This window comes from Muscardinus avellanarius (assembly GCF_963383645.1).
Source record: "Muscardinus avellanarius genome assembly, chromosome: 7".
NCBI lineage: Eukaryota > Metazoa > Chordata > Mammalia > Rodentia > Gliridae > Muscardinus > Muscardinus avellanarius.
Window position 1 is genome coordinate 27898566 of NC_137793.1, and position 17538 is coordinate 27916103.

The 17538-nt window shown below is 47.7% G+C and overlaps 1 protein-coding gene across 1 annotated transcript in view; it reads left to right on the top strand.

The window, feature by feature from the left end:
- SNAP47 (synaptosome associated protein 47) overlaps positions 1 to 17538 on the top strand; it is a gene marked incomplete at both ends in the record, with an annotated part of 37657 nt that overhangs the window by 11830 nt on the left and 8289 nt on the right. Inside the window, one exon of the mRNA XM_080698663.1 lies at positions 6565 to 6689. Within this exon, the coding sequence (XP_080554789.1) occupies positions 6565 to 6689 (125 nt within the window). The remainder of the gene's footprint in view (positions 1 to 6564; positions 6690 to 17538) is intronic.

Genomic DNA, 17538 nt, shown 5'->3' on the forward strand with positions numbered 1-17538 from the left:
AGTGGGGCTGTGTGGAGCGAGAGGTTCAGTGGGCCTAACACTGGGGTCCAGTGTGGGAGAATATGTATAGCATGGCTCATCTCCTATGATCCTGAGCCATTCCTGGATTAGGACTAGACAGGGGGAAGAGATGTGGACAAAGGCATAACACATGTGATGCTGAAACATAGAGGATCATGGATATTCTGATATGAAGAAATAAGTTGCTTGCCTGCCTGCCTGCCTGCCTGCCTGCCTGCCTGTCATAGGGCACTTGCCCTGAGTACCCAGTGAGACCCAGGCTGAGGAAAGTGGGACGCGTGGGTCTGTCCTCATGGAGAGAGGACTAAAGAGTTGATGCAGGTATATGGGATTTCAGGGACCGGGGGAGGGGAGGTCCTGGGAGGCGTGCCCTAGTGGATGGGACTGAGGAGGTGACTGGGCATGTGCGGCTCCAGAGAGGAGGGGGTGGTGTCCGGGGGAGGTGTTTAGTGCCATAGTGGATGGGGACTTGAGGTGGTTTGACTAGGCGTGTGTGATTTCAGAGAAGAGGCATGTAGTCTTCTTACCTGGTCCTGTGTAAGGTTGGGCCCCATTCTGTGGTCTGTGTGGTCCATGTACTATAGGCCTCCTTGTGTGGAGAGCCTGCACATGGGCACAGACCTACTGTGGTCCAGTGTGGATTTATTCTTCCACCACAGCTGTGCCTTCGGATCTACTGCTCAGAGCTGTCCCCAGCTGATATTGACTGATCTCCCTCACTGAAGATGATTGGGGACCGTGTCCAAGGATGTTTTTGCAATCACTGTCTTGGTAGCAGAATATAGGGTTTGATTGAGTCTCTGGGGACCTTTCCTTTGTGAGAGGAAAGCGCTTTTCTATGTGTGGAGTGACACAGGGTTTTCATTTTGTCAATTTACTCTTCATCCTGGGATTCCTTAGAGTGTGCCAGTGTGCCTGAATCTGCTTAGGAGGAAATGGTGTGTGTGCGTGTGGTGTGTATGTATGGTGTGTGTGGTGTGTATGTATGTGTGTGTGGTGTGTGTGTGGTGTGTGTGTGTATTGTGATGTGTGGTGTGTGTATGTGTATGTGTGGTGTGTGCATGCATACATGTGTGTATGTACGATGTGTGGTATGTGTATGTGTGGTGTGTATGTGTACTGTGTATGTGTATGTGTGGTGTGTGTATTGTATGGTGTGTATATGTGTGGTGGGTGTGGGTGTGGTGTGTGTATGTGTGGTGTGTGTGGGCGTGGGGTGTGTGTAGTGTATGTGTGGTGTGAGGGGGTGGGCATGGGTGTGGTGTGTGTAGTGTGTGTAGTGTATATGGTGTGGTGTGTGTATGGTATTGTGTGTGTTGTGTATGTTGTGTGTGTAATGTGTGTGTAGTGTATGTGGTATATGGTATGTGTGTGGTATGTGTGTGTGTTCTGTGTGTTTGTGTGGTGTGTGTGGGTGTGGTGTGTGTAGTGGGTATGTAGTGCGTGTGGTGTGTGGTATGTGGGGGGTGTGTGTGTAGTGTATGTGGTGTGTGGTATGTGTGTGCTCTGTGTGTGGGTGTGGTATGTGGGTGTGTGGTGTGTGTGTGCGTGTGTGGCCGCCCTATATCCCCACTTCCCGTTCTCATTTCTCATGGATGGCACATCACAACTTGTGGGTTTGGGATCCCAGTCCTGCCGGGTCAGTGTGCAGAAAGTCTGTGTGTGCTGAGCGTTGTGGGGAAACAGCCTCTGAGTTGCTGGAAACTGTAGTGTTGATGACCACACCGGGTGTGAGGATTTCCTCCTGGCCTCATCTTCATGTGCTGCTGTCACGTGTCCAGCGTCTCTGCTTTCACTGCCAGAGGCAGTGGAGGTGGAAACCCTGACCCGCCTCGGGGTGGGACAGTCCCTGAGGTGCAGTGTGTGCGAGCGGCCACAGGAGGGCAGGCTCACAGCATGTGCTGCGGAGCTGAGTTGCACTGCAGGAGGAAGCTGGACGAGCAGCCAGGCTTCAGCAGATGGGAGAGACTGCCACCCTCTGAAGCAGGCGCCCAGAGAGTGGGAGTCAGGCAGCTTCTGCTCTACTGAGTGCAGTTGCAGATTGTCACTTCTCAATACCGTCCTTAAAATTACCTTTGAGTTTAGAAAAGTTTCAGGTTAGTAGAGCTGGGCATGGTGGCACACGCTTGTCATCCTAGTGCTTGGGAGGCTGAGACAGGAGGATCGCATGTTTGCATCCAGCCTCAGCAACTTGGTAAGGCCCTCTGCAACTCAGTGAGACCCTGTTTCAAAATAAAGGATAAAAAATAGGGCTGAGGGTGTAGCACAAAGGTAGAACGCCCGTGGGTTCTGTCCCTAGTACCACAAAAATAAAAAGAAAAATTTCAGATTGTAAGAAAAGGTCTGAAGATAGTACAGATCAAATATCTCTTATCTGAAATGCTTGGGACCACAAGGTATTTCGGATTTTGAATTTTTTAGGTATTTGGAATATTTGCATATAGGTAGTGGGATAACTTGAGGACAGGACACAAGTCTAAACATGAAATTCACTCATGTTTCAGGTATACCTTCTGCAGCCTGAGGGTGATTTTATACAATATTTTTCATAATTCTGTGCATAAAACAAAGTTCCACGTGGAATTTTCCGCTTGTGGTATCATGTTTGTGCTCGGAATGTTTCAAGATTTGGAGCATTATGGATTCTGGATTTTCAGGTTAGGCATGTTCAATCCCAACTGTGCAGAGTCCTGTATTCCCTAACCCCACATCTGCCCCATCACTGGCACCTGACATCAGTGTGCTTCACCCTCACAGCCAGGGAGCACATGCTAGCCACTGGAGCCTGTGTCTCACCCACCCGTGTGCTCTCACCTCTGCCTGGTGTCCTCTTCTGTTCCCAGGGCTCTATGGCTCGTGATCTCATGGCTCTCTGGGCACCCTGGCTCTGACTGCCGCTAACGCCTCATCAGTGCCCTTGACAGCCTGTAGGAGGACTAGTGGGCTCATAGGAGGCCTCTGCTGGGGTTCATGCCACGTGTTTTTGTGGTTTGCCTGGGGTGTGGTTTGGAAGGCAGCCATGCAAGGAGGTCCCCTCCTCTCACATCTGTGACTGGAACGTGCACAGCATTTTCTGTGGGTCATTTGTTTGCTGATTCTGTCTTTGCTGCTTGCTATTGTCACCTGCTCGGAGAGGTTTCTCAGCATGGAGGTCAAGGACCCTCCAGGCATTTCTGCTTGCCCCAGGACACTTGCCTGTTGTCACTCGTGGTGTCCCCAGAACCAGGCAAGCCAGGCAGCACTGGGCACAGTGGTGGTGGACAATGATGTCTGCACAGGCCATTTGTCCAGCCATCCTCTGAGGCAGAAGAGTTCTGACTTAGGTCGAGGGTCTCAGGGGGTCCTGGGGGACACAAGCACCATGCTGTACACGATGGAGCTCTGGAGGTCCCAGGCTGGGGTCCTAGTGACGCACCAAGGACTGTGACAGTGCAGCGTCACGACAGTGCCCTGTTGCAGGGATACACGCATCATGTGTGCATGGCAGTGCCCTGAGGGGTCCTGAGGCCAAGTCCTCAGGGCTGTAAGCACCACAATGTATGGTGAAGTTCTCAGGGGCTCTCAGGACAGGACCCTTAGGGATGGTGTACAGCACACTACATATCAGAGCCCTTTGGGGGTCCCTGGCAGTGCAGGTACCATGCTGTGCGTCATAAAGTTCTTGGGAGTCCCAGGATGGGATCCTCAGCATGCATTCCTGTGCTGAGTGTGGTGGTGCTCTTGGGTGCCAGAGGCCTAGTTAGAGGAAGCTGCTGCTCAGGTCTCATGCATCTTAGCCCTCTGGAGGCCTCTGTGCCCAATTCTCCACAGATTTTTGTCATTGGAAATGCAAAATTGTCTATTGGAATCATGTAGGACTCCTGTTTCAGCTTCCTCGTCCTACCTTTTCCTTGTGAATGAATGTGCATTTTTACGTTTTATGTTTTTCTAACCCACATATCAGTTTTCCAGGCCCTCAAAGTCCAGGGCACCGTGAGTAGAGGGGGCCGAGGGCAGGGCTGCCCAGGTAGGGTGCTGGCAGCCTCTCCTCTGAGCTGCTGTACAGGTGGAGCTCTGAGCATCACATGCAGAGGAAGTCCTCTGGCAGCAGGCAAACTGCGGAGGAGCTTCTTGCAGAAGCCCCCTGAGACTTCCGCAGGGTCAGCATGACCTCATCGGGCCTTCCCTAGGCCTCCTGTTTCTGAAAGGAGCAGTCGTCTCTCATCTCCTTTCAGCAGCAGCCATTTTTGGTGCTTTTATTTAGCTGAGATTATTAAGACTGAAGCGATGGAAACCATCCTGTGCTGTAATTCTCAAGTGTTTAAAGCTCTGTGTGACCAAGTCAGCAACCAGCCCTGGAGGTGGTGAGGTTCTGGCTTAGCCAGTTCCCAGCTGACCCCAGACCTGTGGAACACATCCCTAACTGCGTTTGTGGGTAATTGGAAAATATCCAGGAAGAGTGCTCCCACTTTAGGCTTTGGGTTGTCCAAGCAGAGTCCCGGCTGTTGAAATTTAGTCAGTCTCCCCTGCTGCCTCAGGTGTTGGATGGAGCCCCAGCCACATTAGCAGCACCAGGGCTCTGCTGAGGAGAGGTGCTGAGGAAAGCTCAGACCAGCACAGGACCACCAACGCTGTGTGTGCAGATGTGTGAAGACTACAAAACAGTGCAGGCTGATTGCTGGCCAGGCTGGGTGGACCATTGTTGCCCAGACCCTGGGGCAGGCCTCACAGGCAGTAGAGGTCAGTGTACGGTGGCAGGGTCCTCTGGGTCTGAGACTGGGAGGGCAGAGGTTTCCTTCATGATGTGGCCTGCCTGGAAGAGCACTGGTGTGCACTCTCCCCTCTCCACCACTTAGGGTTCATGGCAGCAGGTGGGTGTGTCCCACCCTTTGTGTCTGTTCCTCCTTCCAGCCCAATTGGCAGCGCCCCACTACTGGCTGCAGCTGATCCCAGCGGATGTTCAGGATGTTCTTGGGCACAGAAGTGCTAATTAACAGGCCCTAGAGGCTGAGAGGGAGCTTTGCAGATAGCATCTACAGCATTAGCATGTGGCAAAGACAGGTTGTGAAATCAGTTTGGCTGGTTGCAACCAGAGTTTTTCTCTTGAGAATGGAAAGCAGCCATACAAATGATGTGTTCTAAAAGTGCTGTTTTTGTGAGATAGGGCCCAGACTCCAAGATGCACGGGATGGTGTGAGGCTGAGGAGCCTGCCTTTCCAGAGGGTGGGCCCCTCCACTGGCCGTCTCCCGGTGACCTCTTGTGTGCCATCCTCACTCCTGCCTGTACTCATCAGGTAGGAGAGGCCAGTTATCTGCTCAGCCTGGCACTCTCAAGGAACTTGCCTTGTAAAGATTATTATAATAAGTAACAGGACTGGAGGGGATTTTGTATGTGTGCTGGAGTCGCCTAGTCCTTCCTCGAGAGGACTGGGAAATCCAAATTGGCTGTTGTATCTTGGGGGCTGACCCATTTGGCTCCTACCCTTCAGACCCAGCAGAACTCACACACACACACACACACACACACACACACACTCTCTCTCTCTCTCTCTCTCTCTCTCTCTCTCTCTCACACACACACACACACACGCTTCCTTTTTCTGATGTGTTTAGCAGCAGCTTCCATGGTGCTGTGCCTTGTCCAGCTGTGAGGAAGGCACGGAGGTCACCTACCCCTCGCCCCTGTGTACCAAGGAGGGAGGGCTGCCGAGAGTTGGTTGTCAGACCCATAGTCTTTCTCTTTCCCCCCAGCCTAATAAATGCACTCAGCCACTGCTCCATATCTGAGGCAGCCTGTATGAGGAGAGCAAAGATCAGACTTTAATTGCAGCACTTATCTGGGCTGTGAAGTGCTGGGGTTGCAGTTGGAGCTGCTCTCTAAATAAAGGACAGGTGGCAACCTGTTGGCGACCACCAGGAGTCACACTCCAGAGTGCCTCCTGCACTATTTATGGCCAGCTGCCTTGTCTTTAGTGAGCGCCCAGTGAGCAGGTGTTCAGAGAGCCCCATGGCTCATGGTAGCCCCAAGCCTCCAACATGCCCCATCCATTCAGCCCTGCCTGACCACAGGGTGGTTCTGACTCACCCCTGCCTCGGCGCAACACTTTCCTTGGCACCGATAGTTGGCCATTTCCTGTGCTCTCTGGAATCATAGTGTTCTGTGGAATAGCCCAGCTGCCCCTGAAGTTTCCTGGTGGTGTGCTTTATGTACATTTCACCATGGTTCAACGGTTCTTGTGTTTAACTCCAAATCTTCAGTCTTTTCTCAAAAAAAAAAATTTTTTTTTTTGGCCACTCTTGGATAAAGGCCTTTATTTAGAGATTGTTTTAAAATTAGCTCTTGGGTGTTCACAACATTACAAGATCCCATGGGTGTGAGACAATTTGGGGGCCCTGCAGTGGGGTACTCAGCTTGAGGGGGTTTAGGAATGGAGACCTATACCATGCGGGAACACCCTGCCAGGCAGAGTGCGGTCTCGGACATCCCGTGTGGGTTTCTGAATGCTTGCCTGTGGTTTGTGCCTTCCGAGAGATGCCACCGCTGACCTCAGCTTTCCGTTCCAGCATCTGGTCTGATGGGCCATGCCGTGCACCATGAGCTGCCTGCAGGAGGCCACGAGGGAGGGCTACTGCAGCTGCAGAGCAGCCAGCCGCTCCTGTCGGAGGGGGAAGCCCAGGAGCTGACGCAGGTAAAGGGCCCCCAGTGCTCCTGTGGGCCAGGGATGGCAGTCCTGTCCCCAGGTGCCTCCTCTCTCCCCTGCCTGCCTCCTCATTCATGCTGGCCTCTCAGTAAAGGGAGCTGTTTGGCCACTGGTTTGCTACACCTCAACATGCAGACTAGCACAACATGCACACAGTTGCCCTGGCAACCACCTCCACCAATTGTATGTGTTGCGTGCATGCACACATGTGTGTACTATGCATGCACGTGCAGTGCATGTATATGGAGGTATACTATGCATGTAGTGCACTGTGTGCACACGTGAGGATGGCTGACCACTTTTCCTCAAGAAATTGAAATTTAAATGTTCAATGTAGGCCAGGCATGGTGGCACACACTTGTAATCCCAGTACTTGGGAGGCTGAGACAGGAGAACTGTAGGTTTGAAGCCAGCCTCAGCAATTTAGTGAGGCTCTCAGCAACTTAGCAAGACCCTGTTTACAAATAAAAAATAAAAGCCAGGAGTGGTGGCAGATACTTGTAATCCTAGTACTTGGGAAGCCAAGGCAGGAGGATCACAGGTTTGCAGCCAGCCTCAGCTACTTAGTGAGACCCTGTTTCAAAATAAAGAGAATAAAACAATAGGGCTGAGGGGATAGCTCAGAGGTATAATGCCCCTGTGTTCAACCCCTCAGTTCTGCAGAAAAATGAAAAATAAAATAGGCCTTGGAGGTATAGCCTGGAGATTTAGCCCTGGGCCCAATCCCTAGTGCCTCCCCACAAAAACCCCCCAAAATTAATATTGTGTGTGTGTGTGTGTGTGTGTGTGTGTGTGTGTGTGTGTGTGTAGAACCCAGGGGCATATGACCTCTGAGCTACATCCCCTGCCCTATTTTTTATTCTTTATCTTTTGAAACAGGGTTTCACCACGTTACAGAGAGCCTCACTAAGTAGCTGAGGCTGTCTGTGAACCGCGATCCTCCAGTCTCAGCTTCCCAAATGTTGGGATTACAAGCGTGCGCCACCACACCCAGCTTAATTCTTATCATAGGTGTCATATAGGTACAAACTTCTTTGAGTTCATCCTCTTCCTCCTTGGCATTGGACATGACTGGCCATCTTCCTCTCTGGTCTGACTTGGCTTCTTTTAGACACAAGACACAGACATTCTGCTTGCTGGCTGTCACCAGCACATTGTCAGAGCACTTGGAATGACCATCTTGGAGCTTTCTGGGCCTGGGTCTTGCATGGGATTTTGAGAGATTCTGGCATACCCAGGCACAGGCACTCAGGCTTCTTAGGCTTCTTCCTGTTCTTTTTTTTTTTTTTTTTTTTGGTGGTACTGGGGTTCTTGGAAGCCCTTCTACCTCCGGGCTACACTCCCAGACCTATTTTTACATTTTTATTTGGAAACAGGGTCTCCTAAGCCAGTGCGCGCGGCTGGCTTTGAACCTGCATGATCCTCCTGTCTCTGCCTCCCAAGCGTGGGGATTACAAGCGTGCGCCACCACGCCCGGCCTTCTTCCTGTTCTGAGAGCTGGTGAGAGCATGTGGCCTTGGGGAGTCTGAGTGCTTCCTGCTTCCTACCATGGTATCTGAGACTGAAGCAGAAGCCATGCCTTCCGATGAGAAAATGGGAGCTTTACCTAGTAAGTCTGATGGTGGCCATGTAGTTTCAGAGGGCCGTTCCTGCTTTCAGATGTCCATTCTCTACCAGTCTGTGCCATGGACCTGCCTTTGCCCAGCCAGGGTTGGATTGAAATGGGAAATGTCAGGATGAACATGCAGAGAGCTGAGGCAGGGGAGGGCTTCTCAGTGCTGGTTTGTGGCAGTACCAGTATCCAGGTGTCCAATCCTGAGAACAGTACACACCCTGTGTCAGGCCCTGGCATCTGGCACCAAGGTCAGCAGTGCAGGAAGAGGATGAGGATCCCATGGGCCAGTCTGGGGGTCCCAGCAGGGGCTAGCAAGGGCTGTGTATGGGTCAAGGAGAACAGCCTAGTTTCACACGAGATGGTCTTTTTGAGGTAAAACACATGTTTCACATTTAGAGAAGAATTCTTAGCTGTATAGTTGAAGCTCAAGCATAAGTAGGAATGAGTTAAATTTCTGGGGAAAACAAAAATGCAAGAAATCCTCCTCCCTCCAGCTGTGGTTTTGGTTGCAGATGCCTATTAAGGCCTTTACGTTGAGACGTGTCCTGGTGATTTAGTTGAAGTTGGAGGTGCTGTGGGAGGTGGCTGGGGTCCCATGGGGACGGAGTGGGCCCTGTTGTTCCTGTTCCACAAGTCCCCCACAATCTGCAGCCATTGCCCACACATCACTGCAGCCAGAGAGGACAAGCCCGGAGGCCATGGGGAGCCGATCCCCTGGTGGGTTGGCAGATGCCCTCGCCTGGCCACAGCATCTGTTCCTCCACAGAACTGCTGCTGTGCTTTGTTTACAGGATCTGCAAAAGTCACATGGTCCATGTGGGGCTTGGAAATGGTGTCTGTTGCCTGTCATCAGAGCAGGGGTTTTAGATCCACGTGAGGTCTCTTCATTTCTGCTTTTTTGTCCTGTTCTGTGTTTGGAGTTTCTTCATCCTGCTCCCCTGTCACTGGGAAGCAGCTGGTGGAAACCAAGCAGGCCAGGTCCATGGGGTACACAGGCAGGAGGGCATGGCTCCTCACAGCGCCTGTGGGTCCTTGGAAGCAGTTGGCCATGTCTTTGAGTTCTCCATCATGCTCTTTTGGGTGGTTCATCTGCCTGTTTTACATATTGTAATAAATAGCAGGCACAAGACACAAGTTAAAAGAAAAACTGTTAGTTCAAAAAGAAAGTCAGTGAGCGTATATCACTGGGGAGTGGGGTTGTGAGGAGGCTCGTGCAGGGCCTGGGTATCTATAGGCCCAGAGGACAGTGTTTTTGCCTATCTCAAGAAATTCATGTCTGTCTCTGGCTTTGCCTTTTTTTTTTTTTTTTTTTAAGTGTAGAACATATTTCATCATCTTCGGTACCCACTTCCCTGGCCTGTTCTGCTGCCTGGTACTAGGTTTAAACCTGCCTTAGTCCTTCTGTGTCCTCTTCCCACATGAAAAACCTCACCCATTTCTGGTATACCATGTCTGTGTGAGATTATGGTAGTCAAAGTGCCCTTGAGCCTCATGTGAACCTGAGAATTGAGGAATTACTGCCCCTGGCTACGTGCCTGCCTGACTTGGTGCAAGCTGTAGAGGAGCCAGCACATGTCCTGCTTGAACAGGTGCCTTGGAAAGAGGCCCACATGTGACCCACCCTCAGACAGGACTGCCAAGCTGCTTGGCCCTCGAAGGCAGAGGGGAGGTAGACATAGTCCCTGCCCACAGGGTTTACCCACGAGCCAGGGGTTGGGGCTGTATCTCGTGGCAGGCGGGATCTCTTAATGTATGGGATAGGGCTCCTTAGTTGTTGCTTTTCCTCATGCTTCCTCCTCACGCTACCAGGAGCTTTCCTCTGAAGGCTTTCCAGGCTGTCCAGCCCCTCCTTCACCATGGGGCATGATCAGAACATTGGTGTTTGAAGGGCTTCTAATTTTTTTTATTTATAGCTTTGAGTCCAGTTCAGATATTAGCACTGAGTTGAGCCACATAGCTCATTCACAGGCTAAGTGTCCCTAACCCCAAAATCTGAAGTGTCCCCAAATCTGAGTCCTTTGAACACCAACATAATGCCACAAGTGGAAAACTCTACACCTGACCTCACAGGGTGGGTAATAGTCAAAGTGTAAGCATACTGTAGTGTGCATACACTAATACACAAGATTACCTTCAGATATATCTATATATAAGGTGTATACAAAGCAAATCAATTTTGCATTTGGACTTGGCTCCCAGCGCCAAGATATCTCATTATGTCTATGCATATATTCCCAAATCTTCTGGTCCTGCATATTTTAAATCCAGGACACTCAACATGTACTTTAATTGTGACTTGTTCAGCAGTATTCCTGACAGGATAGCCTATGACGACTCCATTGGTTTTCAAGGCTAGCTATGTGGTAGCCTGTGTCCCTGCTTCCTGCCTTTATATACCTGAGTAAGATTGTGTTGTTCGGTACAGTTTATTTATCTAGTCATCATCTATTGATGGACATTTGAGTTGTTCCCATGTTTTAACTACTGTGAATAGTATTGTTGTGAACATTCATATATGGGTATCTTTTAAATCCCTGCTTTTAGTTCTTTTCCAATGAGTGAGATCTCTGCCTCACATAATAAATCAATCCTTAGCCTTTTGATGAACCATCAAACTTTTCTGCAGCAGCTGTACCATGTACACATGATGAGTCTGGTTTTTCTACAGTCTCACCAACACTTATTTTTCTTTTTTCTTTTTTTCTTTGTGATATACTGGGAGTAGAATCCAGGAGCCTTCTACCTCTGGACTATACTCCCATCCCTTTTTGTTTTTTATTTGGAAACAGGGTCTCCCTAAGTTGCTGAGGCTGACTTCAACCCAACAATCCTGTCTCCACCTCCGCATCCATCTTATTTTTATTTTATTATTATTATTGTTATTATTATTATTATTATTTTTTGCGGGTCTAGGGATGGAACCCAGGGGCATTTGACCCCCGAGCTATACCCCTGCCCTATTTTTTATTACTTATTTTGGAACGGGGTCTCACTGAGTTGCAGAGGGCCTCACTAAGTAGCTGAGGCTGTCCACGAACCACGATCCTCCAGGTCTCAGCCTCCCAAATGCTGGGATTACAAGCGTGCGCCACCAAGCCTGGCCTCCATCTTATTTTTAAAAAAATGATTATAGTTAACCTGACTGGTATGAAATGGTGTTTTATTGTGGTTTTGATGTGTATTTTCCTAAAGATTAATGACGTTGAATATCTCTTCATGTGCTTCGTGAGTGTGTGTGTGTGTGTGTGTGTGTGTGTGTGTGTGTTTGTGAAAGACGGGGGTGGGAGGCAGAGAGAGAGAAAGGGAGAGAGAGAGAGAGAGAGAGAGAGAGAGAGAGGGAGGGAGGGAGGGAGGGAGGAAGAGGAGGGAGGGAGAAAAAGAAAGAGGAAAAGGGATATTTGGGATGGAACCAAGGGCCTCCTTTGGAAATTCATTTATTTGAGTCTTTGGCCATTTATTAACTGGGTAGTTTATCTTTTTAAGTGGGAGGAGTTCTTTATATATCCTAGATGTTATACCCTTATTAGATATAGATATAAAGAGACCACCTTTCTCTAAAGTCATCTTCTAACTCTCTTGCTATTGTCCTTTGATGCTATTCTGACATCAGCACCAACTAGTTTATTGTCATTCTGTTCTGGCAGTAGTCACTTGGAATCAGCACAGACCCCACAGGTTACAAATCACAGTTCCCAGTGAGACTGCCCCACCTGAAACAGCTGTAGCTGGGCCCTAGGACCACTCACACTCCTGCCCAACTGGCTACAAACCTGGGGGTTTCCACCGCTTATTCAGGCTTGATACCTCATTAGAATGATTCATAGACCCAGGGAAAGCATTATTCTAGTGATTAAGCTTTATCATAAAGAGTGCAAATAGAAGCAGCCAAATGAAGAGACACAGCGCGAGGTCTGGAGGGCCTATGTAGAGCCTTCTTGCCCTCTCCATTGGAGCCAGCACTGCACTAGCACAAGCTCAGGTGTGGCCCCAGGTCTCCTGAGAAACAAAGACACTCCTGTTACTTGAGAAATTCCAAGGATTTTGATTCCCTCCCCAGATCAAATTCTTTTGGTGTGTGTGTGTGTGTGTGTGTGTGTGTGTGTGTGTGTGTGTGTGTTTTACTGGGAATTGGACCCAAAGGCATTCTATCTCTGAGCTACGTCCCCAATCCCCAGCCCTTCTTATTTATTTATTTATTTATTTATTTATTGTTTTGCTTTGTCTTGTTTTGTTTTGAAATAGGGTCTCGCTAGATTGCTAGAGTCTTAGTACATTGCTGAGGCTGTCCTCCAACTTGTGATTCTCCTGGCTCAGCTTCCCATGTAGTAGGATTACAAGCATGCACCAACATGCCCAGCTTCAAATTCTTTATAAAACAAGTGCATGAAAGTTTTAAAATCTGATGAAGCCCAGTTTGGCTATTGTTTTTTCTTTTGTGAGTGGGGGAAGCATACTGTGGATTGAACCCAGGGACATTCTGTCCCTGAGCTACACTCCAGCCCTATTTTATTTTGAAATGAGATTTTGTTAATTTACTGTGTGATGGCCTAGAACCTGAGGACCTCCTATCTCAGCCCCCCAAGCACTAGGATTGTAGCCATGTGTTGTCACACTTGACTATCTGTCCTTTTGTTGTTAGTGCTTTTGGTGACCTATCTCAGAATCTAGTGTCAAATCCAAACCATGAAAGTTTACCCCTGTGTTTTCTTCCAAGAGTTCTTTAGTTTTAGCTTTTATGTCTAGGTTGTTAATCCATTTTGAGATCAATTTTGTCTATGGATTAAAATGGGGGTCCACCCTCAACTGTCTGCCTGTGGGTATCTTTTTCCCTGTCTGGTAGTCCCACCATTCTTCACCCATTGGGTTAGTCTTGATAGCCTCATTGAAAGACCATTAGCTTCAGAAGTATGGGTTTGTTGCTGGTTTTTTCTCTTTATTGTGTTCTCTTGGCTAGTTTTAATTACTATAGCTCTGTAGTAAGCTTTGAAACTGGGAAGTGTGAGTCCTCCTATTTTGTTATTGTATTTCAAAACTGTTTTGGCTGTTCTGAGTCCCTTAAGAGTTCTGTAGGACTTTGAGGATCAGCTTTTGTATTTTGCTTTAGAAACTGCAGCTGGAATTTTAGTAGGGATCGCACTAACTGTAGCTCACTTTGGGAGCTACAACTGCCTTGCTAGTTTGAAGTTTTCCATCCCAGGAGCATTTTCCCTTATTTTGGTCTGACTTCTTTCAGCAGTGTTATTATTGTCAGTATGCAGATCTGTCACCTCCTTGGGGAAACTTCACTGTGATTCTTTTGAATGCTATTGTAAGTGAAATTATTTTCTCAACTCTTTCTCCTCTTCTTTGTTGCCACCACACACAAGCAGCTCTGCCACCATGTTGGCCCTGCCAGCCACACTGATTCATCGATAGTTCTGGTGCTGTTTTGTGGAGCTCAGGGTTTCCTGCAGTCAGAGCTCACCATCCACACAGAGACAGACCTCTGACTCCTTTCTGTTGTGGTTTTTTCTTTCCTGCCCATTGCTCTGGCTTCGGGGGGCTAGGAGGCACTGTGTTGTTGGGGTGGCCACAGGCATTTGCTCTGCTGGGGTCCTGATCCTGGGAAAGTTTTCAGGTGTGTGCTTATCACAAATGCCCTTCAGCATATTGTAGAAGTTCCCTCTATCCCTGGTTTCCCTCTATTTCCATCAGGAGGGGATGCTAGGCTTTATCAGTGAAAACCATCCTGTGTCCTGTGGCTTTTCTCCTCTTGCTTTTACTGTGATGTGTCACACTGATTTTTTTTTTTTTTTTTTTTTTGGTGGTACTGGAGGTGAAACCCAGAAGCTTTCTACCTCCGGGCTATACTCTCAAACCTATTTTATATTTTTATTTGGAAACAGGGTCTCACTAAGTTGCTGAGAGCCTCACTGAGTAGCTGAGGCTGGCTTAGAACCTGTGCAATCCTCCTGTCTCGGCCTCCCAAGCACGGGGATTACAAGTGTGCGCCACCACACCCGGCTGTCACACTGATTTTCTAAGGTTGAACCCGTATACTCCAGGCTCAGTCTCACATGGATGTTTTTTAAACTTTTATAGGTACATTACAGTCTCGCATCATAATGTAAATTATGTTGACAGTGTTATACATGAACATCGTACTTGGTGCCCCCTCTGCCTCCCCATTTCCCTCCCTCCCAATACCAAGTACCCAGATTGACCTTGGTATATTCACATGTATACACATAGTTGATGGTAGTTTTTCTGTTAATGAACCTCAGTCTTCCTCCTCCCCTACCCTTCCTCCCTAGCTCCACTGAAGTTTCTCCTCCATTATCTAGAGCCCCTCTGGTCCCAATTACTCCCTGGTTTGCACATATTAGAGAAAACATATGACCCTTCTCTTTCTGTGACTGGCTAATCTCACTTAACATATGTTCTCCAGGTCCTTCCATATTCTTGCAAATGATGTAATTTTGTTCTTTATTGCTGAGTAGAATTCCATTATGTGTATTTCCCATAATTTTGTAATCCATTCAGCTGTTGATGGATGCCTAGAATGGTTCCATAATTTGGCTATTGTGAATTGTGCTACTATGAACATGGGTATGCATATATTAGTCTAGTTCTCTGATTTCAACCCCTTTGGAAAGATACCCAGTAGTGTATAGTCAGATCATATGGTAGATCCATTTCCAGTTTTCTAAGGAATCTCCACACTGATCTCTATAGTGGCTGAAATAGTTTGAAATCCCTCCAACAGTGTAAAGAGTTCCTATTTCCCCACATTCCTGTCAGCATTTATTGTTATTTGACTTTTTTTTTTTTTTTTTTGCGGGTCTGGGGATGGAACCCAGGGGCATTCGACCTCCGAGCTACACCTCCTGCCCTATTTTTTATTCTTTATTTTGAAACCGGGTCTCACTGAGTTGCAGAGGGCCTCACTAAGTAGCTGAGGCTGTCCGCGAACCGCGATCCTCCGGTCTCAGCCTCCCGAATGCTGGGATTACAAGCGTGCGCCACCATGCCCGGCTTATTTGACTTCTTTATGCTTGCCATTCTGATTGAGGTTAGATGGACTCTCAGTGTAGTTTTGATTTGCTTCTCCCTGATAGCTAATGATGTTCAACATTTTTTTCAAGCATCTATTGTCCATTTCCACTTTTGTGAAGTGTCTGTCCAATTCAGTGGCCTATTTTTTATTGGATTATTTGTTTTTCTAGTGTAAAGTCTTTTAGTTCTTTGTATATTCTGGATATTAGCCCTCTATCAGAGGGATAGCTGGTAAAGATCTCCCATTCTGTAGGCTTTCTCTTTAGAATCTTGATGCTTTCCTTTGATGAACAGAAACTTTTTAGTTTGATGCCATCACACGTGTTAATTCTTGTTTTAATTTCCTGACCTTTGGCGATCTTGTTGAGGAAGTTACTACCTGTGCCTATATATTGGCACAGGTAGTAACCTTTGCCCTATATAAGAGCTTCACAGTCTCTGTTCTAACTTCCAGGTCTTTGATCCATCTCGAGTTAATTCCTGTGCAGGGTGAGAGATGAGTATTTAGTTCCATTTTTCTACAAATGGAGAGCACCATTTGTTGAAAAGGCTGTCTTTTCTCCAGCGTATATATTTGGCCCCTTTTTGTTGAAGATCAGTTGACTATAAACGTGTGTATTTTTTTTTCCTGTATCTTCTATCCTGTTCCATTGGTCTATATTCCTGTTTTGGTGCCAATATCATGCTGTTTTAATTATTATAACTGCAGTATAATTTGAAGTCAGAAATTGTGATGCCTCCTGCATGGTTCTTATTACTGAGAATCGCTTTGGCTATTCTGGGTCTTTTGTTTCTCCATATTAAATTCATGACTAATTTTTCTAGGTCTATGAAGAATGTCATTGGTATTTTGATAGGGATTACATTGATTCTGTAGATCACTTTCACATGGATTTGAATTGCATAGTATGTTAGTTTTGTCTTTATTTATCTCAGAGAACTTACTAATTTCCTTCCATTTGTTAAGAACATGCCGTCTAATTTCTGCATATTTGTGAATGTTCTGCATTTCCATTTTTCTAGTTTGTTTCCACCGTGGTCAGAGAAGATATTTCCTATTGTTTCAGGCTGAGTTTATTGGGACTCACTGCCTGGCGTGTGATGTGTGTGGGAGAGGTGGTGTGCCCTGAGGCATGGACATCCTACTTGTGTATTATGAAAGGTATTGGTCTTCCATGTTTCCTGGCAGTTGTCCTGATCCTGGGAACATCTGAAGTGATAAATGCCCTTCTGCTTGCTAATGAGTTGTGAAGGTTTCATGGTAAAAGTTAGCACTCTGGACTCTGTATGCTAATGAGACCCCTGCTGGCCACAGTCCCAAGTCACTTCAGGATGGGGCTGGACACTGAAACAAGAAGGCACGATTAGAGGGTTGGGACTTTTAGTTGGCCTTCAGGGAGGGAGAGGGCTGAAGGTTGAACTGATCACCAGTGGCTGCCAATGGAATCAGTCCTGCCTGTGTAATGAAGTCTCCAGAGCTTCCCAGAGGATGTTGACCAGATAGGGCATGAAGCCCCACATACTTCCCCATACCTGGCCCCATGCGTTTCTTCGTCTATACCCTTAATGATTATCTTATTTTTTTAGACTATATCTTTTTGGGTTTTGTTGTTACTGGGGATTGAACCCAGGAATATTCTGCCTCTGAGCTACACTCCCAGCCCTTTTTTATTTTTTATTTTGAAACAGGGTCTTGCTAGGTTGCTAAGGCTGTCCTCAAATATGCGATCTTCCTGTCTCAGCTTTCCAAGTACTGGGATTGTGGGTGTGTACCACCGTACTTGGCTAGAGTGCATCTTGTTTCATTGCTCAGGTCAACCTCTAACTTGCAATTCTACCACCTCCGCCTCCAGAGTGACTGGGATTACAGGCAGGCACCACCATGCTGAGCTGTAATATCTTTATAATATGCTAGTAAGTATGTTAGTATTCCCCTAGTAATATGTTAGTATTCCCCTATATTATGAGAGTCATTCAAGCAAACTAATCGAATCTAAGAAGGGCTCATGGGAATCCAGGTTTTTCAGCCAGTGGGTCAGCACAGGTGAGACAGTGGGGCTTGAGACTGGCATCTCAAGTAGGGGCTGTCTTAGGGACTGAATCCTCAGCCTGTGGGATCTGGTGCTGTCTCACTGACTTAAGTTAGAGAACACCTGTATGTTTCCTCATATTTTGGGTGGAGTACTC